Source organism: Aquila chrysaetos, chromosome 9, assembly GCF_900496995.4.
Source record: "Aquila chrysaetos chrysaetos chromosome 9, bAquChr1.4, whole genome shotgun sequence".
NCBI lineage: Eukaryota > Metazoa > Chordata > Aves > Accipitriformes > Accipitridae > Aquila > Aquila chrysaetos.
In genome coordinates, this window is record NC_044012.1 from 24,188,370 (window position 1) to 24,212,272 (window position 23,903).

The 23,903-nt window shown below is 67.6% G+C and overlaps 5 protein-coding genes across 10 annotated transcripts; 3 read left to right on the forward strand and 2 right to left on the reverse strand.

Moving 5' to 3' along the window:
* The first annotated feature begins 232 nt into the window (after positions 1-232).
* Positions 233-3,128, forward strand: LOC115345598 (palmitoyltransferase ZDHHC3-like). 2 transcript variants are annotated; one of them, XM_030024674.2, is made up of 9 exons: positions 238-652; positions 842-930; positions 1,133-1,206; positions 1,338-1,450; positions 1,593-1,654; positions 1,914-2,028; positions 2,219-2,291; positions 2,406-2,535; positions 2,617-3,128. In XM_030024674.2, the coding sequence occupies exons 1-9, from the start codon at positions 522-524 to the stop codon at positions 2,706-2,708; spliced, it is 879 nt and encodes a 292-aa protein (XP_029880534.1). In that variant the 5' UTR covers positions 238-521; the 3' UTR covers positions 2,709-3,128. The 2 variants fall into 2 exon arrangements, with proteins under 2 accessions (XP_029880535.1, XP_029880534.1); XM_030024675.2 differs by lacking the exons at positions 1,914-2,028; positions 2,219-2,291 and having other exon boundaries at positions 233-652.
* A 176-nt stretch (positions 3,129-3,304) lies between these two features.
* On the reverse strand, positions 3,305-7,175 carry ADAMTS4 (ADAM metallopeptidase with thrombospondin type 1 motif 4). The gene is made up of 9 exons (XM_030024667.1): positions 6,896-7,175; positions 5,997-6,320; positions 5,602-5,734; positions 5,338-5,508; positions 4,967-5,253; positions 4,684-4,870; positions 4,392-4,567; positions 4,145-4,320; positions 3,305-4,053 (listed from the first exon to the last, which is right to left on the reverse strand). The coding sequence occupies exons 1-9, from the start codon at positions 7,031-7,033 to the stop codon at positions 3,645-3,647; spliced, it is 2,001 nt and encodes a 666-aa protein (XP_029880527.1). The 5' UTR covers positions 7,034-7,175; the 3' UTR covers positions 3,305-3,644.
* Positions 7,176-9,598: 2,423 nt separating this feature from the next.
* Positions 9,599-15,781, forward strand: NDUFS2 (NADH:ubiquinone oxidoreductase core subunit S2). Its single transcript, XM_030024670.2, has 14 exons — positions 9,599-9,771; positions 9,898-10,004; positions 11,061-11,251; positions 11,954-12,074; positions 12,268-12,380; positions 12,480-12,554; positions 12,720-12,797; positions 13,034-13,119; positions 13,522-13,641; positions 13,793-13,922; positions 14,491-14,586; positions 14,825-14,908; positions 15,456-15,513; positions 15,615-15,781. Exons 1-14 carry the CDS (start codon positions 9,614-9,616, stop codon positions 15,650-15,652), a joined length of 1,455 nt encoding a protein of 484 aa, XP_029880530.2. The 5' UTR covers positions 9,599-9,613; the 3' UTR covers positions 15,653-15,781.
* Positions 15,782-15,889: 108 nt separating this feature from the next.
* On the forward strand, positions 15,890-18,157 carry FCER1G (Fc fragment of IgE receptor Ig). Of its 2 annotated transcripts, none has more exons than XM_030024676.2 (5): positions 15,890-16,418; positions 16,780-16,871; positions 17,047-17,088; positions 17,392-17,415; positions 17,798-18,157. In XM_030024676.2, the coding sequence occupies exons 1-5, from the start codon at positions 16,361-16,363 to the stop codon at positions 17,852-17,854; spliced, it is 273 nt and encodes a 90-aa protein (XP_029880536.1). In that variant the 5' UTR covers positions 15,890-16,360; the 3' UTR covers positions 17,855-18,157. The 2 variants fall into 2 exon arrangements, with proteins under 2 accessions (XP_029880536.1, XP_029880537.1); XM_030024677.2 differs by having other exon boundaries at positions 17,395-17,415.
* A 196-nt stretch (positions 18,158-18,353) lies between these two features.
* On the reverse strand, positions 18,354-23,736 carry LOC115345600 (Fc receptor-like protein 2). Of its 4 annotated transcripts, none has more exons than XM_041125889.1 (10): positions 23,655-23,736; positions 22,754-22,774; positions 22,418-22,666; positions 21,900-22,163; positions 21,522-21,806; positions 20,745-21,014; positions 20,341-20,649; positions 20,159-20,242; positions 19,540-19,561; positions 18,354-19,417 (listed from the first exon to the last, which is right to left on the reverse strand). In XM_041125889.1, exons 1-10 carry the CDS (start codon positions 23,728-23,730, stop codon positions 19,081-19,083), a joined length of 1,917 nt encoding a protein of 638 aa, XP_040981823.1. In that variant the 5' UTR covers positions 23,731-23,736; the 3' UTR covers positions 18,354-19,080. The 4 variants fall into 4 exon arrangements, with proteins under 4 accessions (XP_040981823.1, XP_040981822.1, XP_040981820.1 ...); XM_041125888.1 differs by having other exon boundaries at positions 18,354-19,217; positions 19,299-19,417; positions 21,522-22,163; XM_041125886.1 differs by having other exon boundaries at positions 21,522-22,163.
* Positions 23,737-23,903: the final 167 nt, after the last annotated feature.

Sequence of the window (23,903 nt, forward strand, 5' to 3'; positions counted from 1 at the left end):
GCGGCGGTTCAGGCGGGCGGGGTCAGAGGGCGGGGTCAGGGTGGGAATAGGGCCCCGCTCGGGCAGGAGGGGCCGGGGTGGTGTCACCCAGGTCCCTGGGGCAGGCTGGGACCCGCGGGTCCCGGCTGGGGGTGGCAAAGGGGGACGCGGTCCCACGGGCCTTGAGGGGAGTGGGCGGAGGGCACCTCGGGGTGCTGGGGGGGACAGGGGGAGCCCGGGCGAGTGGCCGGGAGAGGAGGCGGGCCCCGGGGTGGGCTGCGGGATCCCAGGGCGCCGGCGGGGTGACGAGCGGCGGGACCCGGGGGAGCCCGAGCCGGCGGCAGGGGGCGGGGCTCCTCGTGGACCGCCCAAAGGGGCGTGTCCACATAACGCTCCTCCCCCGCTCCGTTGCCGCGGCAACCGCGCAAGCCACTGCACCCCCTTCCGCGTGTTGGTCCCGCCCCTGCTATTACGTCACGGCCGGAGCGCGCTTCGATTGGGAGCGGCGCGCGAGCCGGAAGGGGCGCGGCGGCGGGGGCGTCATGGCGGCGGCGGCGGCGGCCGGGCGGTGCGGGCGGGACCCGTGCGGCGCCCTCTGCCCGCTGCTCACCTACCTCGGCGTGGGCTACGCCGTGCTGGCCCACGTCCTGCCGCAGCCCGCCCTGCGCGGCAGGTGCCACCGGGAACCGGGGGGGGCCCTCGGGGGCGGCGGCGCGTGTCCCCTCCCCGCGGCCCCGGGGTTCCCCCCCGGGTGTGTGGGGTTCCCCCGGGCTGCTGGGCCGGTGGCGTCCCCGTCTCCGCGGGGTCCCCGGGCACCGGCCCCGCGGTGCTGCCCTGACCCCGCACCCCTTCCTCCCCGCAGCCCCTGGTGCCCTTTCCACGCTGCCGCCTTCAACCTCATCGTCCTGCTGCTGCTGGCCTGCCACGCCCGCGCCGTCCTCGCCGACCCCGGTGAGCGCCCGCCCCCGACCGGCCCCCCCCGCCCCGCCCCAGATCCCCGCGGAGCCCCGGGGCCGGGCATCCCCCGTTGCACCGTCTGGGTACCGCGGGGGGAGCGGCTGTTCGGCCCCCCGCCCAGCTGCGGGGGTGGCTGCGCCGTTGCGTCCCGGCGAGGGGGGTGCTCACCTTACCCCCCCCCCCCGCCGCTCCCCAGGCGTGGTTCCCCTCCCCGACACCGCCATCGACTTCTCTGACCTGCGCAGCGGGGCCCCGCGGAAGCCCGAGCGGGTGAGGCCGGGGAGCCGAGGGGGCAGCCGGGGGGTCCAGTGGGGCGAGATGGGGGTGAGGGGCTGTGCTGCGGCCCCGCTCAGCCGGGAGCGACCCTGGCATCCGGTCCCCGCTGAGCACCATCCCGGCAGAGCCAGGAGGACTGGACGGTGTGCGACCGCTGCGAGGCATACCGACCCCCTCGTGCCCACCACTGCCGCATCTGCCACCGCTGCGTGCGCCGCATGGACCACCACTGCCCCTGGTAGGCACCTCCCGCACGGCCCCGCGCCGGGGCACGAGAGGCTCTGCCACGGCTCATTCCAGTCCCCACGCACCGGAGAGTGCTCCGAGAGGGGACCGGGGACAGCAAGACACCTGTCACCCATCTGTCTATCCATCCGTAGGATCAACAACTGCGTCGGGGAGTTAAACCAGAAATACTTCATACAGTTCCTCTTCTACGCCGGTGAGTGCTCGTGCGGGGGTCCCCATTCCCTGTGGGGCAGCCCCACTCCTGGGGCTTCTTGTGGGCAGGAGGTGGGTGATGGGGTGGGTGCAGGGCTGGGTAACACCCACCCACTCCTGGGGATGGCCTGGTGAGGCTGGGGGCTCCCAGGGGGCTGTCGGGGTACCCAGCCCCATGGCAGCAGGCAGCTCTGGGGGGATGTGATGTCGGTCGGGGAGGGTGCTTGCTGCCCGCACACTCACTGCTTGCTCTGTGCCAGGGCTGGCTAGTCTCTACGCTGCAGGGCTGGTGCTGGCCGCCTGGCTGGGACCAGCGGGCAGGAGCCCAGCAGGGATGGCAGCAGGAGGAGACATTGCCAACAACCGTGTCCATTTGTGAGTGGGGGTAGCGCAGGGGTCCTGTCTCCCTCCTCTGTGGAGGAGCTTGCAACAGGAGGGGAGGGCCAGGGTGGCGGCGCCGTGTCAGGACCCTGGGCCTGCCCTGGGCGCAGCAGGTATGGGGTCTGGGCTGCCCCACATCGACTCCGGCCCCTGGCCCCACTCTGACCCACAGCTGCCTTCCCAGGGCTCACTGCATCACCCTGCTGCTGGAGTCCCTCTTCTTCGGGGCTTTCGTCACCGTCGTGTTTTATGATCAGGTTAGTGAGGCAGAGGTGGTGGCTGGGAGCACAGGCACAAGCTGGGAATGGGGGGGTGCACCGGCATGAGCGGGGGTGGCTGTGTGCTGGCAGTGACAAACCCGTCACCCCCAGGTTGTGTCGATCATCACGGACAAGACGCCCCTGGAGCAGCTCCGCAATCGGGGGTTGAAGGAGGTGAACCGGGAGGGGCCACGTTCCCTGAAACCCAAACTGGTGCTGCTGCGGGAGGTGTTCGGGCGAGGTGCGTGGGGCCGGGGAGGTTTGTGGGGCTCGGGCCAGGGATCCCAGCACGGCTCATGCCTCTCCCCTTCCCTCTGGCCAGGTTTCGTGCTCTGCTGGCTCTTCCCCTGGAGCTGCAGCACCCCCCCAGGCACGGGTCCCATGTACAGCCCCCTGCCCAGCCGCTACGTCTGAGCTCCCTGCACTCGCCACGCAAGAGGATGCTGGAAACACACTGATGACAGCTTCATGCCGGGATGCGAAGCCGTGACTGAGCTTCACTGCCTCCATGCCTGGCCACATGAGCCCTCTGCCCACCTGGGGGTGAATCGGTTGCTCCCAAAGCCAGGGCATCTACCCAGCAGCACCAAGCCAGTGCAGCAGTGAGCTCCTGGGGCTCTCCAGCAGAGTGGGTGCCTGGCCCCGCTGTCCCTGGGGTGCAGCGGGGCAGGATTCTCCACCCCAGGATGTCTCGGAGCAGGCTGGCAGCATAGCTGGGCCCCGTGTGCCTGCAGCTCTGGCTGCCATTTCGAGAGATGGGTACAGACCTCTGGCCACCCTGGGGGGCTGCGCACGGCCGGGAGGAGGCACCCAATGAAGTCCCGTTCTGAGCGAGGCTGGTGGTGGCCTGTTCTTGGGGAGCGCTGGTGGCACCCTGGGGGGGGGGGAAGGACGCCGGGGAAAGATGCTGGGACTGCGCTGGGAGCAGTAACGGAGAGTTAATGCAGCTGCGCCTGAGGGACGTTGCGGTGCCTGGCACCACCATGCTGATCACCACACACCACGCTAGCTGGCTCCATAAATAGCTTTAAATAATGGCACTGCAATAAATTACAGCTGGGTGGCTGTGCTGGCGGGGGGGGCTGCAGCTGGGGAGGGGGCGGCCCTGGGGCCTGCCCAGGGGGTCACCCCACTCTGCCCATGGAGGGGCTGAGGTAGATGTGGTTACCTGCACTGGGGCTGGTCCCGTGCATGGCATGAGCCCGCCAGGGCTTTGCTGAGGGGCTGCCCAATGCCATCCCATGGACGGTGCCCCCGCTCCTGGTGGGCAATAAATAACCAAATAAATAGGCGCTGCAGTGGCTGTGGGGATCACTCTGGCAGAGCCACGTCCCAGCCAGGCTCATGCCGCTACTTGTGTCGCTGGCGGCGCCTGAGGATCTCCAGGATCTCGGCTTTCTGCTTCTCCCAGGCTGCCGACGGGCGTCTCTGTGCCTGGGGCACAAAGAAGCTGTATTTCAAGCGCGGTGGGTGCTGCTCGTCCACCACCAGCACCTGCAGCACCAGGGGTTCGCGCAGCGGCCCCCGGCCTGTCAGCATCTCGGTGGCTGCTATGGCACCGCTGTAGCGCAGGGTCACGCCGCCTGCCAGCACCACATCAGTCGGGGAGGGCACCAGGACGTAGCCGCCATTGAGCAGGGAGCCACCGGCCGGCCGCCGCAGTGCCAGGAAGATGTCCTCGCTGCCCGCCGCTGAGATCTGCCGGACCAGGAGGTGCGTGGCACCCGCTGGGATGGTCACCACGTCGTTGTAGCCGTAGCTGCGGGGCACAGCGGGGTTGGAGGGGGGGCGATGATGGCAGCCCACAGGTGGCATCTCCCCCACCCCCCCACCACCACTGAGGTGCTTACTGGGGTTTGGTGAAGGAGCCGTAGACCTTGGTGCAGCCAGAGCCGTCACCGCCGCACGTCATGCATTTATCAAACTTCTTCTTGGAGCCAATGACGCGGTCACAACCAGCGGGGATGCAGCGACCCTGCACACACACCCCTGTGCTCTCAGGGGAGCAGGGTGTCCCGTCAGCCACCTGCGGCACAGCACAGTCTCAGCACCTGCTGGAGGCACCCCGGGGCGCCCGGTGGGTGGGGGGACACTCACCCTCGGCTGCAGCACGTGGTAGTAGCCCAGGGTTTGGGACTGGCAGGTCAGCTTGCACTGGTCCCGTTCGGGGACGCCGCTGTAGCGTGGCACCCAGTCCTGGGGGGCCGGGAGCCCCCTGACGAGGTCGGGGCGATGGTTGTAGGTGGCACATTGCTCCTCCCGGAAGGTGAGGGCTGCCGACAGCAGTGGCGCACAGTCAGCACTGGCGGCAGCCCCCAGCCACCCCCACAGCCCATGCTGGGGACCGGTGATAACCCTGCTCTTCCCCACCCCCACCAGCCCCACTCACGGGTGCTGCCAGGACACTCCTCCACGTTGCAGGACTGGAAGCGGGTGCGCTTGCCCTCACAGTACTGGCCACCGTGGCGAGGTGCTGGTGCGGTGCAGTTGCGGTGGGAGAGCTGGACGCCACCACCGCAGGTCCGTGAGCACCTACCCCATGGTCCCCAGGGTCCCCAGCCGCCATCCACAGGTGTCTGCAGCCAGAAAACGTAATGGGGGGGTCAAACCCCGGTACTGGCAGGTGAGTGCCCACCCCGCCACCCACCCCACGCTGCCCCACTGGGACTCACAGTGAGCTTCTGCATGTGGCTGATGCCGACACAGAGCCCATCCATGCAGACTTTGCCCGGCGCACACGGAGTGCCGTCAGCCCAGGGGAAGTGCTTTGTCTGGCAGACGGAGCGGCCGCTGACACGGCCGGTGCACCACAGCGAGGCACAGGGCGGCTGCAGGTCACCGCAGTGCCGCGAGTCAGGCCCAAAGGCAAGCTGGCATTGCCGCAGCACTGGGTAGATGCTGCCTGGCAGCACCGAGGGCAGCTGCAGCCACTCCGAAGGCTTGTCCAGCAGGCATTGACCTGCGGGGACACGGCACCACTGCACCAGGGGTCCCTGAGGGTATTGGGACCCCCTGCACTGCGACCACCTGTGCTGGGTCATACCATGGCCATTGTCCAAGAAGTCGGTGATGAAGTGGGCGCTGCATGGGGACCACATCTCACCAGGCTCCAGCGAGGAGAGGACAGGAGCCATCACGCGGCGGGTGGCTCCAGAGCGGCTGTTCAGCTCCCGGCAGGGCTGGGAGGTGTCATGCAGCATGTTGAAGATGTGGCCTGTGCCGGGGGGATGGTGGTGTTAGCCCTAGGGGGAATCACGGGTGGCAGCGCCCCCCCCCCCCCCCCGCCCCGTGGGCTCCCGCTGCTCACCCAGCTCGTGTGCGGCCGTGAATGCCGACTGCAGCCCGTCGTCCTCCACGATGGCACAGCTCCGCTCGGGGTCACAGATGGTGCCCACATCGGCCATGCCCAGTGTGTCACAGGTGGCTGCCCCACACAGGTCCTGGTGGCAGGCAGGGTGTGTGTGTGGGGGGGTCTCAGGGACACCTCCAAACCCGGCCAGCACCCAAACTCCCTGGGATGAGCCACAGAGACCCCACCAGCCCTGAAACCTGTGGACACACCAGGGGCTCGGCCAGCACCCAAACACCTTGGGGGACACCCAGGGACCCTGCCAGCTCCCAACCACCCTACAGGGACCCCAAACAGCCCTGCAGCACTCCCGAAGCCCCCCAGCACCCTCCCAGCTGTCACCCCACACGCACCTGCCGCGTGAAGAGGATGGCGGTGTCAAAGTGGAGGGGACTGTCCTCATCGGGGACATTGAGCCCCTTCTGCCACTGGCAGAAGTTGCGGAGCATCTGGGCAGCGTTGGGGGTGGTGGGGGGCCCGGGGGTGCCCTGGCCCAGCACCACCAGCCGCGTCACCCGCAGCTCCACCGCGTTGCCCAGGCTGCTGTGCCGAAAGGACCGGGCGGCCGCCGCCAGCACCGTCAGCAGGTACCGCCGGAGCCCGGCGCCATGGAACTGGGCCATTGACTCGTCCGCCACCACCAGCATCTCCACGTACCGCGGCACCGAGGCGAAGCGCTGCGGGGAAGCGGGGCGCTGGGGCAGGGGACTGGCATGCCGGTGCCCCCCAGCACCCCCTACCCACCCGGTGCCCTCCAGCACCGTGCACATCCCTGCCGGTGCCCCCCAGCACCGTGCACATCCCTGCCCAGTGCACCCCGGTGTCTGTGGGCTCGGTACCAGCGCCCCCCCCCGTCCCCTGTTCCCCCCCCCACCCTCACCCCACAGGGTCCCGGCCGCCTGCCGCCCCGGTCGCCCCCTCGGGGCGGGTCCCGGCGGTGCCCCGGGAGACGGAGGGGAAGGCCGACCCGGCCCGCCCCTGGCCCAGCCCATCTCGGTCCGGTGTATCCCGGTCCCAGCCCATCCCGGTCAGTCGCGTCCTGTCCTGGTCCAGTGTGTCCCCATCCATCCTTGTCCATCCTTGTCCCGGCCCATCCCGGCCCGGCCCGGTCGACCCCGGTCTGGTATGTCCCCGTCCATCCCGGTCCATCTTTGTCCGTCCTTGTCCCAGCCCATCCCAGCCCATCCCGGTCCACCCCGCCCCGTCCCGGTCCCAGCCCATCCCGGTCCGCCGTGTCCCGGTCCGGCCGTACCTTGGCTCTCCTCGGGGCCGGCCCCACGCGGGACCGTGTCCCGGCTTCGTCTGGTGCCGTGACGGGACAGGCGGGACCGGGGGCGGCCCCGGCGGCGGCGACAGCAGCGACCAGGAGCGCCAGGAGCGCGCGGCGCATGGCCCGGGCACCGCGACACCACCGCGACACCGCGACAGCGGGAGGCTACAGCGGGTCCCGCCGGCTCTGCCCGCGTCTTTTAACGGGGGGGAGAGGCGGCCCCGGGCGGGCGGGGCGGAGCGGGGCTGCCCCGGCGGCGGGGGGGTGGCCCCGGCCCCCCCGGGCTGTTCCGGGAAGGCAGAGCCGGGTCCCCCGGGAGCAGGGCCGGGCCGGGGGATGCCCCGCACCGGGATCCCCTTGCCGCGACCCCCGCACCAACATCCCCTCGCCGGGACACCCTCACCCAGACTCCTGCACCAAAATCCCCCCGCTGGGACCCCCGCACAGCATCCCCTCGCTGGGACCTCTTCGCTGGGACACCCGCACCGGGATCCCCTCGCCAGGACCCCCGCACCAGCATCCCCTCGCTGAGAGCCCCTCGCCCAGACCCCTGCACCGGGATCCCCTCACCGGGACCCCCTTGCTGGGACAACCTCACCAGGACCCCCACACTGGGACCCCCTCGCTGGGACCCCTGCACCGGGATCATCTCACCAGGACCCCCTCGCCAGGACCCCTGCACTGGGATCCCCTCACCGGGACCCCCCTTGCTGGGATGGTGGAGCCCGGGGTTGGTGTGGGCGTCTGCCGGGGGTGACCGTGGTGTGCCCGGGGTGAGCACAGGGTTGGGGGCACCCCGGGGTGCTCCCCCACCCTGCAGCACCCTCTGCCCCCTAATACCCCACTGCTCCATCCCCATCCCTGCCTGTCTCCTTCATCCTTCCTCCTCCTCCTCACCCCTCCCTGTTCCCTTCATCCCAGCCCATCCAGCCTCAGCCCCTCCATCCCCTCCCTGTGTCCGCACTTCCCAGCAGGGCCACCCGCTGTGTCACACACCCCGAGTCACCTCCTGGCCCCCAGCCCGGCCAGGCAGGACATGGGCTGCATCCTGCTTCCTCCTTTCTCGGAATGGGGGGCTGGGCCCAGCCACCCTTCCTGCCCCATCACCCCCCAGCAACCCCTGTCTGGGGGTGCCCTGTGTGGCACTGGGTGCTGCCGTGCGGGTGCTGGTGCCAGTGCCATCCCCGCCGTCCCCAGGAGAACAACAGGGTGACGCGGCCCTGCACAAAGGGAGCCGGCGGCACCCGGCGCCGTTGCACAAAGGGCCTCTGTACCGGCACCGCAGCGGTGCTCGGCTGCACCCATGGGACCCCACCAGCACCACAGCCGGGCCTGGCTGGGACAGCACCTGCCTGGCACCCACCCGTGCCCAGGAGCGGTGCCGCCAGCAGGGCACAGAGCCCACCATGGCCTGGGCACCTGCCGTGGCCGGCAGCCGGCACATGCGGCATCCGCTGGGCCGCAGCATCTGCCACAGTCAGCATCCTCCAGAGCCGGCATCCCATGGGCTGCGGCATCTGCTGGCTCTGGCATCCGGCACAGCCGGCATCCCTAGGATCTGACATCTGCTCTGGCCGACATCAGCCTCCTCTGGCATCTGCCATGAGCAACATCCGACACCTCTGGCATCTGCTGGCTTCAGCATCCCCCCAACTCCAGTGTTCCCCAGCTCCAGTATCTCCCAGCTCCAGCATCCCACACAGGTCTGGGGTCTGGGCCGTGGGGCACCCTTGGGTGCTGGCAGGGGCTTAGCACGGGGGGCTCCTCCTGGCTCAGCCTCCTGGCCTGTGGCCAGATCCAGCCCCAGCAGGGTGGCCCTGTGCCGGGAGGAGGGGTTGCCAGCAGCCAACATCTGGACAGCATCAGCTCGCACGGCCACCGTGACTCACGCCGGGTCAGGAACAGCCGTGACGTGGGGGCCGGGCGGCTGCTGGCGTCACTGGGGACGGGTGACGCAGGGCAAGGCTGCGGGAGCCGCCATGACCCCGCAGTTGTGAGGACATGGGGGGGGGGGGGGGGCAGGGGATGTGGAGGGTCCTGGCACAGCAGGATGATCCCCGTGTCCCCCAGGAGGGGGGGCAAACCCAGATGCCGGAGCCAGGGAACTCCCCAAGGGCGGGGCTGGGGGTGCAGCTTGGCCAGAGCGGACACAGGACAATTTTGGTCACCCCCCCCAGCCCCACCACCCACATGGCACCCTGGTACCCGTCGTCCCCCCCAGCACCCACATGGGGACACCGGGGGTGTCACAGGAGGGGACAGGGGCCACCTCCGGCTGCAGTGGTCCCCAAGCAGGGAGGCCTGGGGACATGTGTCCCCCTGCCATCACGCCAGGACACCCCACTCCTCCTTAACCATGCGCATCCTGCTCACCCTGTCCCCTCTGTCCCCATCACTCTGTCCCCTCTGTCCCTGTCCCCTCTGTCCTCATCCTTGTCCCCATCTCTGTCCCCTCTGTCCCCTCTCCCCTCTGTCCCCATCCTTGTCCCCATCCCTCTCCCCTCCGTCCCCATCCCTGTCCCCTCCGTCCCCGTGTCCATCCCCACGGGACTCCCCATCCCGCCGCCGGCCTCTGCCCGGCACAAAGATGGCACCGGCCCCAGCGGCCATTTCCCGGCTGTTTCCCTTAGTAAAGATGGCGGCGGAGCTGCCCACGGTCAATATGGCGGCGCGGCAGGGCTTCGCCTGCCCTCCCCAAGCATGGCGCCCGGCCCCGCCCCCTTCGCGGCGGTGAGGGCAGGGGCGCGCATGCGCAGTGCCAAGGGCAAGATGGCGGCGCTGCGGGCGCTGGGGAGGCTGAGGGCACCTTCGGGGCTGCGGGCGGCGGCGGCGGCGCGGCTGGGGCTGGCCCCGGCCCGGTGAGAGCGGTGGGGAACCGGGACGGGAGACGGGGCCGGGGGGCGGCGGTGGGAGGCCGGGGCCGGGGCCGGTGGGGCCTGGAACCCCCCCGTCACGGCCCGTTCTGGCCCCGTCCCGTCCTGCAGGACGGCGCGGCAGTGGCAGCCCGATGTGGAGTGGGCCCAGCAGTTCGCCGGTGCCGTCATGTACCCGAGCAAGGAGACGGAGAAGTGGGTGCCGCCGCCCTGGAACGGTGAGGGGCGGTGGGGAGACTTCAGCGGCCGGGGCGGGGGAGGCTCCAGAGGAGCCCTGGAGGGGGGCGGCCGAGGCTCTGGGAAGGTGTCGGGGGCCCTGGAGTAGCCCCGAGGCCCTGGGGAGGCCCCTGAGGAGGGAGGCCGAGGCCCTGGGGGGCTGTCAGGTGCTCTTGGTGGTCCCTGGAGGGGGTGAGTCGGGGCCCTGGGGGTTGCCCTGAGGCCCTTGGAGGGGGGCATGGAGGGGCCCTGAGGCCCTTGGGCGGGCCCTGAAAGGGATCTTGAGGCCCTGGGGGGGGGGTGTCAGGTGCCCTGGGTGGGCCCTGGAGGGGCCCCAAGGCTCCGAGGGAGCCCTGAGGGGGTGTTGGGGGACATTGGGGGATGCTCAGTGGGCTCCAGAGCCAGTTGGACTCCTTGTGGGTGCTCAGGGCTGTCCAGGAGGCACTCGGGACCTTGTGTGGGCTTGGTGGATGTCAGCTTTGGGGTCACAGGGGCCAGGGGCTGCCCTGGGTCAGTCTGGGGCTCATTGAATGCCCACTGGGGCCTGGGACTCAGGGGAAGTACCCATGGCTGGAGCAAGGGCCCAGTGGGTGCTGTGGAGGTCTGCTGTACATATCCTGGGCCCCTGGATATGCAGGGCTGCTGCTTGGTGGGTGCCCGGGGCCAGACTGGGGCTCACTGGATGCTCAGGGCTGCCTTGTTGTCCTGAGTGTCCCGTGGGTGCCTAGGTCTCAGGGGGTGTAGGTGTATGGTGCCATGCAGCATCGGGAAGCCGTCTGGCTCCCTGTGCTCTGGGAAGAGTGGCCAGCCCAGGCTGAGCCTCCCGGGAGGCCCTTGGACTTGTCCCAGGGGTCTTGCGTTGGGCCGAGACAGGAGCTTGCAGTTGGGACACCAAGTTCCTGATGTCCGGCCAAGCACTGAGCTCGGCTTGGACATCTGTCCAGCGTCCGCTCTGCGTGTCCGTGCTGCCAGGAAAGGCCGAGGGCGCTCGAGGCAGCAGCGCTTTTGGGGGTGGATGTTCCTCCCTGCCCAACTCTCCTCTTTCCTCCCCCGAGCAGACAAGGACCCTGTGGCTCACAAAAAGGTCTCCAGTTTGACCATAAACTTTGGACCCCAGCACCCGGCTGCCCATGGGGTCCTGCGGCTGGTCATGGAGCTGAGCGGGGAGACGGTGAAGAAGTGTGACCCCCATGTTGGCCTCTTGCACCGGGGCACCGAGAAGCTCATCGAGTACAAGACGTACCTCCAGGTAAGGCACAGCAGGCTCCCAGTGCTTCCCCATCCTGGGTGCTGGTGTCTGTCTGTGGAGAGAGTGAGGGGTGTCCTTTTGGGGTGAGGAAACTAGGACATGAGTGGCTGTTGGTGTCCATCTGTGTGCAGCTGTCTGATCAGATACATCAGCAGCCTCCTCGGTGCACTGGGAGGGGATTTATTTGCCTGTCAGGGTTTGCAGCAGTGTTTGTAAACAAACCCTGCTGATTTATTGTCCTGATCGGGTTTAACGTTTGTGCCAGTGGGAGAAATGGAGCTTGAAATAGCCCAGGTCTTGGGGGGAGCGCTGCCTTGTCTGGCCACTGCGGCTTGAGGCAGCACTGTGACAGCTGCGCGGCAGAGATGGTTCTCAGCTGTTGTGTGCCAAGGGTGCAGGATTAGGGCCCTCACTGCATCTGTGAGCTGGAAAACTCTCGCAGAGGGACATTGTTTGCCTTCCTCCAAGCCTTATCCCAAGGCAGAGCCGTCCATGTGTCCGCTCCAGCCCAGGGCTGTAGCTTCTGGGCTGCTTTCATGGCTGCTGTTGTGCTTGATGCTCCCTGAGCATGCTGTGCCTGGGGGCTGTGTCCCGGTGCTCCCTGGCTGCGGTGAAGCCTCCAAGCACTCCCAGTGGTCCCGGGTCTTTGCTGCCCAGCTGTAGGTGCCAGCAGCCAGTGCTCAAGGCCATTTCTTTCGGCAGGCACTGCCCTACTTCGACCGTCTCGACTACGTGTCCATGATGTGCAATGAGCAGGCCTATTCCCTGGCCGTGGAGAAGCTGCTCAACATCCGCCCGCCTCTGCGGGCTCAGTGGATCCGAGGTGAGGGTGTCCCCATGCATCCCCGTACCTTTTCTGCGGGGGCTCCAGCTCCCGTCCCAGAAGCAGGTACTTCTGCCTGTCCTGCTGAGGGCTCGTAGCTCTCAGCTTTCTGGGGGCTCAGCCCCCGTTCCCCCTCTGCAGGGGGGGCACAGGGCCAGAGGTGCTCACCCCCCTGTGCCCCTTCTGCCCCCAGTTCTCTTCGCGGAGATAACCCGGCTGCTCAATCACATCATGGCTGTGACCACACATGCGCTGGACATTGGGGCCATGACCCCCTTCTTCTGGATGTTTGAGGAGAGAGAAAAGGTAAAGGGCAGTGCGGCCGTACCGGGGGGTCAGATTTGGGGCTCGGTGCTGCCCACGGGGCCGTGCCGTGGAGCAGTGGGCTCTCCTCTGTCCCTGCAGATGTTCGAGTTCTACGAGCGGGTCTCGGGGGCACGGATGCACGCTGCCTACATCCGCCCCGGTGGGGTGCACCAGGTAAGGGCAGCTGTGTCGTGCCCCAGCTCCCTGCAGAGCCCCTCCGGTCTGGCAGGGATGTGCGGGGTGTCCCTGCATGGGTGATGGCCCCTCTGGTGTCTCCCTGCCCGCGTCCCCAGTGCCACTGGCCGTGCATGGGCTCACCTCTCTCCCCCACCCGTGCAGGACCTGCCCCTGGGACTGATGGATGACATCTATGAGTTCGTGAAGAATTTTTCCATGCGGATAGACGAGGTGGAGGAGGTGAGGCAGGATGGGAGCCAGGCTTCTGCTCAAAACCTGGGAGAGAGGGACAGTCCCCATTTCCCAGCACCCTGAGGGCTGGGGTCTCGCGTTGCCTATCCCCTGGGCACAGCCAGCACAGGGTTATTTCTCCTGCAGCAGTGGTGACAAGGTGACACGGGTCAGGAAAGAGGGTGCGTAATCGGGAAGAGGCAGCTGGTGTGGGGAACAGGTGACTAATGCCCTGCTGCTCGCAGATGCTCACAAACAACCGCATCTGGAAGAACCGCACAGTCGACATTGGGGTGATAACAGCGGAGGAGGCTCTCAACTACGGGTTCAGGTGGGTCCGGTGGCTCCCGGGGACACCTGGGTGGGGGGCTCAGCCTCCTGCCACTGCCCACCTGTGTTGTCTCTCCCAGAAGGATTGGGGTTGAGTCCAAAGCTCTCAGCCCGGAGCCGTTTTGGGGACCGATGACACTGCTGACCGTCAGGGCAGTGCTATCCGGTGGCCACAGCGTGGCAGGAGCTGTGACACCATGTCCTGCCTGGCTGTACACTCGTGATGTCCCCAAGCCATCCTCCTGTGGCCGCTGCTCAGGGCTGTGGGGTGTGCACAGGCGGGGGATGCATGGCTGCTTTCCCCTGTGTCAGGGTCTGCTTCGGGGCACGGGGAGAGCCTGGAGCTGGCGTGGGCTGGGGCCTCTGCTTTGGGTGGGCTGCTCACCCACCTCCCTCCACCCAGTGGGGTGATGCTCCGGGGCTCAGGGATCCACTGGGATCTGCGCAAGACCCAGCCTTACGACGTCTATGACCAGGTGGAGTTCGACGTCCCCATCGGCTCTCGGGGCGACTGCTACGACAGGTACATCACATGCCGGCTCTTCTGGGGGCTATGGGAGGCCTCGGCAGGGTCACACCTTCTCCGTGGGCCTGTGGTGAGCCTGTGGCTTCCCCATGGGGTGCCCACCACACAGGGCGCAGGCCCTGAGCTGAGCGGCTTGGGGGTCCCACAGATACCTGTGCCGCGTGGAAGAGATGCGACAGTCCCTCCGTATCATCCTCCAGTGCCTCAACAAGATGCCTGAGGGGGAGATCAAAGTAGATGACGCCAAAATCTCCCCTCCGAAGCGGGCAGAGATGAAGGTAAACGCGCTTCCTTCCCCCACCAGGCCTTGCTGCAGGCTGCACGTCGGCGCTGGCGAGCAGGAAATGTGGTTTGGCGTGTCAGATGCTTGTGCTGAGGATTTTGCTGGTGTTATCTGGTGCCGCATCTGTCCCCCAGCTCAGCTGGGGACTGCCTGGCCTCCTGTGTACTGTCCCTGCCTGGACTGGCAGCGTGTGGGCAGGAAGAACAGCTTTGCACCAGGGGCAGGTTTGTTGCCAGCTGAAGCCGCTCCTGAGCCCTGCGGTGGTCCAGCCCTGTGCTGTGGGAGGGGCTCTCCCTTCCCCGGCTCTGCCAGGCCCAGCCCAGCTGGGCCGAAAAACCACCCTGGTGAAGGCAGGGGCTGTCACAGAGGAGACCTGGAAGCTGCCCTTCCTCTTCATCCCACGTGCTTGTTATGGCCAGTGGCCATGTGAACGCAGCTACCACCCTGGTTCCCATGCTTTGCTCCCTATCACCAGCCGATGAGGCACAGGCAGGAGATGGGCAGCGTTTTTTGCCCACACCCGGCCACACATCCTCGGTGATGGCGCCCTCCTCTCTCCGCAGACCTCCATGGAGTCACTGATCCATCACTTCAAGCTCTACACGGAGGGCTACCAGGTGCCCCCCGGAGCCACCTACACAGCCATCGAGGCCCCCAAGGTGCCACTTCTCATGGTGTTATGGGGGAAGTGGGCTCTGGCACGGTGAAGGGTGTCCTGGCTCCCCTGTGACACTCTTGGGGACATCGTGGTGCTCCTGTCACTGGCTGGGTGGGCTGTCCTGTCCCCAGGACTCTGCTGTCGCACCAGACTGGTGTTTGAGGGCTGGATGCTGTGGCTGGGAGACAGAACCTCAGCCTCCTGCCAGTGTCACCAACCCTGTCCCCACATCCTTGCAGGGCGAATTCGGCGTGTACCTTGTCTCGGACGGCAGTAGCCGCCCCTACCGCTGCAAGATCAAGGCACCTGGATTCGCTCACCTGGTAGGGGAGGCTGGGGCGGCCGGTGGCATTGCCGTGCTGGGGCCCGTGGCGAGGGTGGGATTTGGGCTGGAGGGGACAAGCGCAGCCTGGGATGAGCTTTCTTTCCCTTTCTCTGTGCTGGGCTCCCCAACATGGTGGGCTGGAGCAGGGGTCTATGGGCCACCACCTGCATGTCCCCTGGGGTCCCTCTGGGACCTGAACTTGCCTCTCATGCCTCTGCCACTACAGCCGGTTTTGTTCTCTGCTGATAACTGACCACTTCCCCCACTCCTCCCTGCCATGCTGTGCTGGCAGGGGCAGCATCCCCTCCCCTGCCTGCCCCCAGTTGCAGGGAGGGGGGGCAGTGGGCCCTGCTGCCAGCATGGCACCCGCTCTGGAAGCAGTGAGCTGGGCTGGGCCCCGCTTGGCCGCTCTGCCGTTGTGCAAACCTGGGAGGCAGAGCCATCCCCCTCCCACCTCGGCAGGCCTGGGGCCAGGGTGATGGGTGCTCGGGGGTACTCTGGAGGTGGGACTGTGGGCTGATGGGGGTCCCTGTGTTCTGCTTCAGGCTGGTCTGGATCGGATGTCACAGGGCCACATGCTGGCGGACGTCGTGGCCATCATCGGTATGTTCCTTCTTGGGGCTGGGGGCTCCCGCAGCTATCAGGGGGCTCCTTCCTTGTTCCAGGGGGCTGATCATGCCCTAACCCCTCTCTCCCTCCCCCAGGCACGCAAGACATCGTCTTTGGGGAAGTGGATCGGTGAGGTGGCAGCCCTGGCTGGCCCCGCTGTGCCCGTCTCCTGCTGTGTGCGCTGCTCTGGGTAGGGGGGTCCCCCGGCCCCCCCCCAACCGCGCCCCCTTCCTCATCTGAGTCAAATAAAGACTAAACCGGGTCCTGCCTGCCCAGCGCCACATCTCTGTCCTCACGTCAGCCCTTCTCCAGCTGAAACCTGGTGAAGCCCCGCTCTTCCTCCCTTTCCCACATGAGGCTTGTGGTCGAGAACTTCCCCTTCCCATGGTTACAGCCTTCCCTGGCCGGGGGTAGCCTGGAGACACCCCCCAGGGGTTTCACTTCCAACACCCCAGGTTTGGGTGCTGCCAGCGCCTGCAGCCTGCCGGCTTTCCCTGACAGCTTTCATCCGCCCGGAGCTGGTGGGTGCTCCTGCAGCCCCCCCAGGTGACCACAGCGGGGCCGGGGAGCTGTGGTGCCATGAGGGCTGGGGCGGGCCAGGCATGGGAAGGACGGATGACGCTTGGGGACAGCTTGCCTGGCCCTTGAGCAACATCCCCACCGCCCTTTGCAGGAAGAGAGGACGGCTGTGCCGGCCGGTTCCCCAGCACAGTGGGTGCTGGAGGAGGGGGGAAGCGAAGTGGGGGCGGCGCAAGCCGGCAGGAAGGCGCTGGCTCTGTGGTCGCTGACTCCGGCACGATAGCCCCAGGCCACCGGACCCTGCTCGGGGCCACGTGGAGGGATGGGTGCCCACCTGCTGCTCGCTGCTGCCCTGCTGCTGCTGTGGACCCGGCCGGCAGGTGGGGATGGGGGTCCCGTGGGGATGGGGAGCAGCTGGGTGGGCGCACGGCTGTCAGGCTGGCTCCTTCAACGGCGTCCTCATCCTTTGGGGCGAGCCAGGATCCGTTGAAGTCCCCCCGGGTGCTTGTGGCATGGAGGGGCACCCCAGGGTGAGTTCTGGTGGGCTCTGGGGCTCTCCAACACCATCCAAGGGGACATTGGCACACCCTGTGACCCCCTGCTGTCACCAGTGTGTGGAAAGGGGTGATGCTTGGAGGCAGCAGAGCCAAGCTGTTGGCAGCCAGGACAGGTGCAGGATCTGTCCCACAGCAATGCTGACCTGGGGACCCCCTCCCACCCCCCTCCCTCCATCCTCCCCAGAGGCCCTGATGGAGCCAGAGCTTTGCTACATCCTGGACGCCATCCTCTTCCTCTATGGCATCGTCCTCACCGTCCTTTATTGCCGCCTCAAGGTGAGTGCTAGGATCTGGTCTGTGGCCACCTGTCAGGCCCATTTTTTGGGGACGACCCCCAGGGAGGTGACAGCAAGTGCCCCAAGGCTTCCACACCTGTGCAGGGGCTTCTGGCTCTTACTACTTTTTTTTTTTTTTTTTTTTCCTTTTGGGCAACCCCCTTGTCCCCCTGCAGTTCCTGGCTCATCGAGTGTCGCGGCAGGGAGCCGTCAAGGAGGTAACGGTGCTGGCAGCAAAGGGCGGCCAGAACTGGGGAGGTTTGGGGCTGGGGTACCCCGGGAGGGACAGGCTCCCCCAGCCAGTGCCCACCCCAGTCAGTGTTGTAGCCGTGGAAGGGGAAAGCGAAGGGGAAGTACGGGGGGCTCTGGTGCTCCTGGATTGGGGGGAAGAAATCCAGGAAACCTCATGACTTCCCCCCACTTCCCCAGGGAGTGAAGGGAGGGGTGCAAGGGGGTGGTGGGGGCAGGCGTTTTTGTGTGTGTTCCCCCTCCCCAACTCTTTCTCTTTCACTTTCCTGCAGCAGAAGGAAGAAGCCATCTACACCGTAAGTCTGCCTGGGGGTGATGCATCCCAAGGGGTCCCTACCCACAGCTGCTGTCCCTGGGGGGGTACCCTGTCCCCTGGGGTGCCTGTATCCCACTGGGTGCACCGTTCTATGGGTGCTCCATTCTGTGGGGATGCCCCACCCTGCAGGTGCTGTATCCTATGGGTGCTGTAACTTGGGGGGATGTCCTGTCCCCCCCATCACCCCCCCCTTGGGGGAGCACCCACCCTGGGTGCAGCCCCCCCACAACAGCCCATAGCTCCCCGGGGCCCTTCCCTGGGGCACATCTTGGGAGGGAAGCTCCCACAGTGGGGTGACAGTCTGAAGGGGGGGTGGCAGTTGGGGTGGGGACAGGCATCCTGTAACCCCCTCTCCCACGCAGGGGCTCAGCGGTGAGGGCCAGGAGATGTACGAAACGCTCCAGATCAAACACTCCTGACCCCGTCCTGCTGCCATGCCGCAGCCGCGCCTTGTCCTCCTGTCAGTCCCCAGCAGCTGGGGACCCCACATGGCCCCCTGGTCCCCCCCTCCTGGGACTGCGATGGAGAACTGGAGCTTTTCCCCCCTGGAAGCGGCTGGTTTTGGTGCCAAACTGCCTTCAGCCAGGCACAGGTGCAGCCTGAATGCCACCGCGGTGCCGGGACCCCCTGAGCCTGGAGGGGCTGAAGCTGCCTGGGCTGCGTGGTGCTGCCCCCCGCTTCTGCTGCCATCCACCCCACAGTAAAGGAGCACCATGCACAAACAGGGCAGGAGGGTTTCTGTAATGGCGGGGCAAGAGCCTGGGGTGACAATGGCACTGGCTCCTGGTGGGGCTGGACATGGCGTGGGGACAGGGACGATGGCCCTGGCTGTCAACAGGGCTGGGCATCCACTAGGGACAGGGACAGTAGCACCATCTCCTGCTGGGGACAGTGGCACCATCTGATGGGGTTGGAGCTTGTGGGGACAGGGACACCATGGGGCTGGGGACAGACACCCATGGGGCTGGGGATGGTGGCATTGGCTCCTGGTGGCAGCTGCCGCATGTTTCTGGGTGGAGGAAATATTCGCAGGGGAGAAAAACACCATTTACACATTTAATGAAGAAGCTGCATTTTGGGGCTGATACTATGGAAGTGGCTCCTGTGCCCCCCCCCCGGCCACCCCCAGACCCCTGGTTGGGGCGACCCCCCCAGACCTCTCAAGGGGTGCCCTAGCACCTTCCCCGAGATGCAGCCAGAGCCTGGCACCCCTGTGCCGGGGGGGGGGGGGGCTGGGGCTTCCCGGGGGGGGGGGGGGGGGGCGTGGGAGGAAGAGGGAGGCAGGGGGTGCTGGGAGCATTGGGGAGGACTGGGGACCCCCACAGGGCACTGGAAGGATGAGTGGGGAGCACTGGGAGGGGGAATGGGGAGCACCTGAGGGTACTGGGAGGGGGAATGGGGAGCATGGGGTGCCCTATGTAGCCCCATGCAGGACCCCGCCACTCGGGACCCCCCCTGCCGGGGCTGGGCTCTGCGGATCTGATCGGGCCCTGGGCAGAGGAGCCGCCGCCCCCCGGGAGCCGTGGGTTGTGCGTCCGGGGGTTTGCCCGGGGGACACACGGACACCAGTGTGCACAAGCGCAGTCCCCGGTCCCCCCGGTCATCGTCGTCGTCGTCCGTCCCCCCCCCCCAGTGCCTCGTGGTGTCACGGTATGTTCTCGTAGGTGTCGCTCGGGAGCCGCAGCCGCGCGTGGGCACCCGGCAGCACAGCGTAGGTAACGGGCGGCTCCCGCGGGGGTGCGAAGCGGGGGGAGCCCCGGGGGGAGCGAGACGGGGAGGTGCCTGGAAGAGAAACCGGTTCGGGGACCCGGGCTGGGGGCGGTGACACGCGTGGGCGGCGCGTCCCCCACCCGCCGTACTCACCCCCGTCCCGCTCGGTGACCACGACACGGGTGTACAGCACCTCCCCATCCTCCGGCTCCCCGGGGTGGGCTGTGGGCTCTGGCTGGCGACCCTCGGGCTCCTGAGGGACCATGGTGTCCCTGCGGGGACAATGGGGTGCCTGGGGTGGGGGCAGACCGGGACGGGACGGGGGGTAACCTGCTGTCCCAGCCCCGGGGAAAGGGGCTTCATGGCTGGACCCCCCCCCCCCCCCCCCGCTCACCTGCTCCAGCTCTTCCCAGCAGCTGCAAGGCAAGGGGGTGTGTGAGCAGCCCTGGGGTCCCGGGAGTCACAGCAGCGAGGGACCCCTGGGACCCCTGAGACTCCCCGGGACCCCAAACGAAGGACCCCAGGGCTTGGCCGTGCATGCCCAGGAGGGAGGGAGGACCCCAGGACCCCGAGCTGGTGGTACCAGGGACTTTGATGAGTTTCACCTGGGGGTACCAGACCCCCAGATGAGACAGGGAGATGTGGGCTGCAAGCAGGAAGACCACCCAAGGCACCCCAAGACCCCCTGGACCCCAAGCCAAGGACCATGGGGCTCAGCCCTGCATGCCCAGGAAGGAGACAACAGCCCCCAAGACCCTCCAGGACCCCAACCTGGCGGTACCAGGGACTCAGCCCCGCATACCCAGTTGAGATGGGGGTACATGAGCTGCAAGCAGGGAGGGCCCCCAAGACCTGCCCAGGACCCCAAGCCAAGGGCGCTGGGGGCTCAGCCCTAGCCAAGATGAGGGATGCAGGGTGCAGCCCCATTGCCCACCCCCTAGCCAGTGTAGGGGGCTTTTACCCCACCTGGGCCCACAGACCCGGTCCCCAGGCCCCCAGTGTGGGTGACCCACCTGCACGGCACCGGCGCCGGAGGTACCAGCCCATGGCAGCAGTGAGCAGGAGCAGGAGGGACACGCTGAGCCCCACGGCCATGGCTGGGGTTAGAGCAAGGACAAGCCCAGGTCAGCCCTGACCCTGGGGAGCTGGACACCCATGGGGGGCCGGGGGGGGAGCAGATGAGTGTAGCCCCCACCTGTGCCCTGCTGCCGCCCTCCCTGTCTCGGCTGCGTCACCGAGAGGGCCAGCGCCAGGCTGCGTGCCCGGAAGATGCGGTGGGTGCCGAGGCGGTTGGTGGCCAGGCACTGGTAGGTCCCAGCGTGTGCTGGCCCCACAGTCCCCAGGGACAGGACGGGCCCCGAGTCCAGCTCCTGCCCGTCCCGCAGCCAGGTGAAGGTCACCGGCGCGGTGCCCACCCGCACGGAACAGCTCAGGTTGAGATTCTCGCCCGCCGGCACCACCGGCTCCATCCTCGCCATCGTGATGGTGGCACCAGCCACCGGCACTGCCAGGCAGAAAGACGGTGCTGGGGTCAGACCAGTGGCGGGATGAGGTGACACCGTGGGTGGGGGGCACCCGAAGCCAGAGGGTCCTGCTCACCCAGGACAGTGACCCACAGCGGTGGGCTGTCGGCCACCGTGCCACCGTTGGTGGCCGTGCAGTGGTAGCGGCCGCTGTCCTGGTGCCGCACAGTGCGGAGTGTGTAGTAGGGGCCCGTGGCCAGTGGCACAGCTGAGCCCTGCCGGTGCCAGGAGAAGGAGAGGGGCCCCGTCCCCTCGGCCACCGAGCAGCTCAGCACCAGGCGGTCTCCCTCCACCACCTGCCCCCCGGGGGGCTGTGCCACCAGGGACACCCCCGAGACAGGGACCCCTGCGGGGAGGAGATGGGCAGGGATGGGGGACCTAGGGAAGGGGGGGGGGGGACTTGGAGAGGGATGGAGGGGACCCCAGGGAGAGATGGAGGGACCCAGGCAGGGAAGGGGGACCAGAGGAGGGATGGAGGGACCTGGGCAACACGGAGGGACAACAGGGAAGGATTGGGCAACCCCAGGGAGGTATGGAGGGACCTGGGAGGGATGGGGGGACCCCAGGGAGAAATGAGGGGGACCCAGGCAGGGATGGGGGGACTTGGAAATGAATGGAAGGACCCTGGGGGGGATGTGGGGACCTGGGGAGGGACCTGGGAAGGAATGGGGGGACCTAAGGAGGCATGAAGGGATCCTAGGGAGGGACCTGGGGAGGGATGTGGGGATCCCCCCCATGTGGGAATGTGGGGAGGGATGGGGGGAGGCAGGCAGGGGTGGGAGGACCTGGGGATGTGGGGACCCGGAGATGGCTGCAGGACCCCGGTACGCCCCCATCCCTCCTGCACACTCACTGCGCACCGTGACGGTGACCGGGGTGCTGCGTTTCCGCACGCTGGCCGTCTCTGTCCGCACTTCGCAGGAGTAGTTCCCCGAGTGGGACAGCCCCACGGCCGGCAGCTGGAGCTGGGGGGAGCCCTGGGGCCCCCCCACCACCATGTCATCCTGGTAGAATAGGTGCTGGAGGCGGGTGAGGGGCCGCAGGGGGCTGAGGTGGCTGAGGCAGCCCAGGGACACGGGGGTTCCCTCGCGGGGCTCGGCCGGGCCCTCCAGGCGCAGCACCGGCACCGTGAAGAGCTCTGGGAGGGAGCCGGGGGGGAGCGGTGACCCCGAGCCCACTGGGGAAGGGGGGCTGCACCCCGCCAGGTGGGTGTCGGGGAGGGGGTGCTCACCTTGCACTGCCACCATCACCAGTGCCGATTCCTGCCACTGTGGGAAGACGTGGCCCACGGTGGCCTGGCAGTGGTAGCGCCCGCTGTGGTGCAGCTGCAGGGAGGGCAGGAGCAGCTCGGTCCCCCGGGGGGGCCCCCCCAGCGCCTCCCTCTCATGGAAGAACCGCACCTGGGCGATATGCATGTCCTTCCAGCCCCGGCAGCGCAGCGGCAGCGTGTCCCCCTCCAGCAGCACCCGCGCCGGCACCTGCAGCGCCAGCCAGTCTGCAAGAGAGGGCGGGGGCGGCTGGTGCACAGGGATTCAGCCGGTGGGCTCCCATTGCATGGGGATGCACCGGTGTGCACAAGGATGCACTGGTGTGCGTGGGGATGCACCCAGTGACGCGCAGGAGATGCAGCCAGTGTGTACAGGATGGGGTCCTGTCACACAAGGGGCGAGAGGCTGAGAAAGAGAGCCCACCCAGAGCCCTTGTGGCACCCACAGGTGCCAGGGCAAGGGCACCCATGCCACCCCTCACCATTTGAGAAGCCCAAGGTGATGGAGGGGCTGAGCCCAGCACCAGGGCTGCGGCACTGCAGTCTGTAGCTCCCGGGTAGGTCTCTGGTGATGTGGATGTGGTTGGATCTTGCCTGCTGCCAGAACTGCTCATTGACATACCAGTCGGTGGGGCCGGGTGCGCTGGAGCCCTGGCAGGTCAGTGTCACCTTGTCTGGCAGGAACACTGGTGTCCAGGGGGGGTCCAGCGTGAGCTGGCTGGGCTGGGCACCTGCGAGGTGACAGGGGACACCAGTCTGCTGGGGCCACCGACGGTGTCTGGGGACAGCAGGGTTGGGGACCAGCAACAAGGACTCACCAGTGAGGCCGAGGGCTTGGGCTGGAAGGAAGGGGAGAGGTGCTGGGTGGGGGCTGCTGCCACGGGGACACCAGCACCCAGGGGAAGGGGTGCAGGGGCTGTCCCCAAGCTGCCCCTGTGGGGACACCGGCACCCGTGGGAAAGGGTGTGGGGATGGTTCCCAGGACAGCTGGGAGAGCCCAGGGGACACGGCTGCGTCAGAGCCGCCCACGCACTGTGTCTGGGCAGCACAGCCACCCCGGGCTGGCGCAGAGCATGGGGACACTTCCGCCAGCCCCACAGCACCCGTCCTCATGGCCCCATCCCTATGGCCCCGTCCCCATGGTCCCACCCCTGTGGCACATGGCCCCATCTGCACGGTGCTTGTCCCCATGTCCCCATCATTACAGCTCTGCCCCCACAGCCCCATCCCCATGTGCCCACCACCACAGCCACCACAGCCACCCCAGCCCCATGACACCAGTCCCCACATCCCTATCACTGTGGTGCCTGTCCCCACAGCCCCATTCCCCATGTCCCCATCCCCACATCCCCATCCCCACAAGCCCCGCCCCCGTGTCCCCATCCCCACAGCCGTCCCAGCCCTGTGACACCAGTCCCCATATTCCTATCCCTGTGATGCCTGTCCCCTCAACCCTGTCCCCACAGCCCCGTCCCCACAGCTGCCCCAGCCCCATGGCCCCAGGCATGCTGGGGGGTACAACCCCGTGTGCTGGCTCTGCTGGCGTTTGGGACCTCAGGGGACCCCACAGCCACCCGGCACTCCCTCCCCATGGGCCGGCCAGTGCCACTGGGCTCTGCTTCAACTCACTGCTCCCCAAAGTGTGGGAGGGGTCTAGGCGCCCATCCCTGTGGCATCAGGCCCCCTGCCCAGCCCCGAGGCCCATGCCCGGGCACTCACCCCAGAGGAGCAGTGCCACGCTCCTGGCCATCCCGGCACTCTGCCGTGCGCTGGTGGGGCCACCTGCCCTTTGCATAGCAGCTATTTGGGGAAAGGGGAAGGAAGTGACTTCCGCATCCCCCAGGGCTTTGCCCTGGCCCTGGGGGACACGTGCCTGGTAGCACTTGTCAGGGACGTGTCGGGCACCTGCGAGGGACGGGCTTGGGTCTGGAGGAGCTGCTGCCGGCCCCTTTGCTAGGGGGGATCACT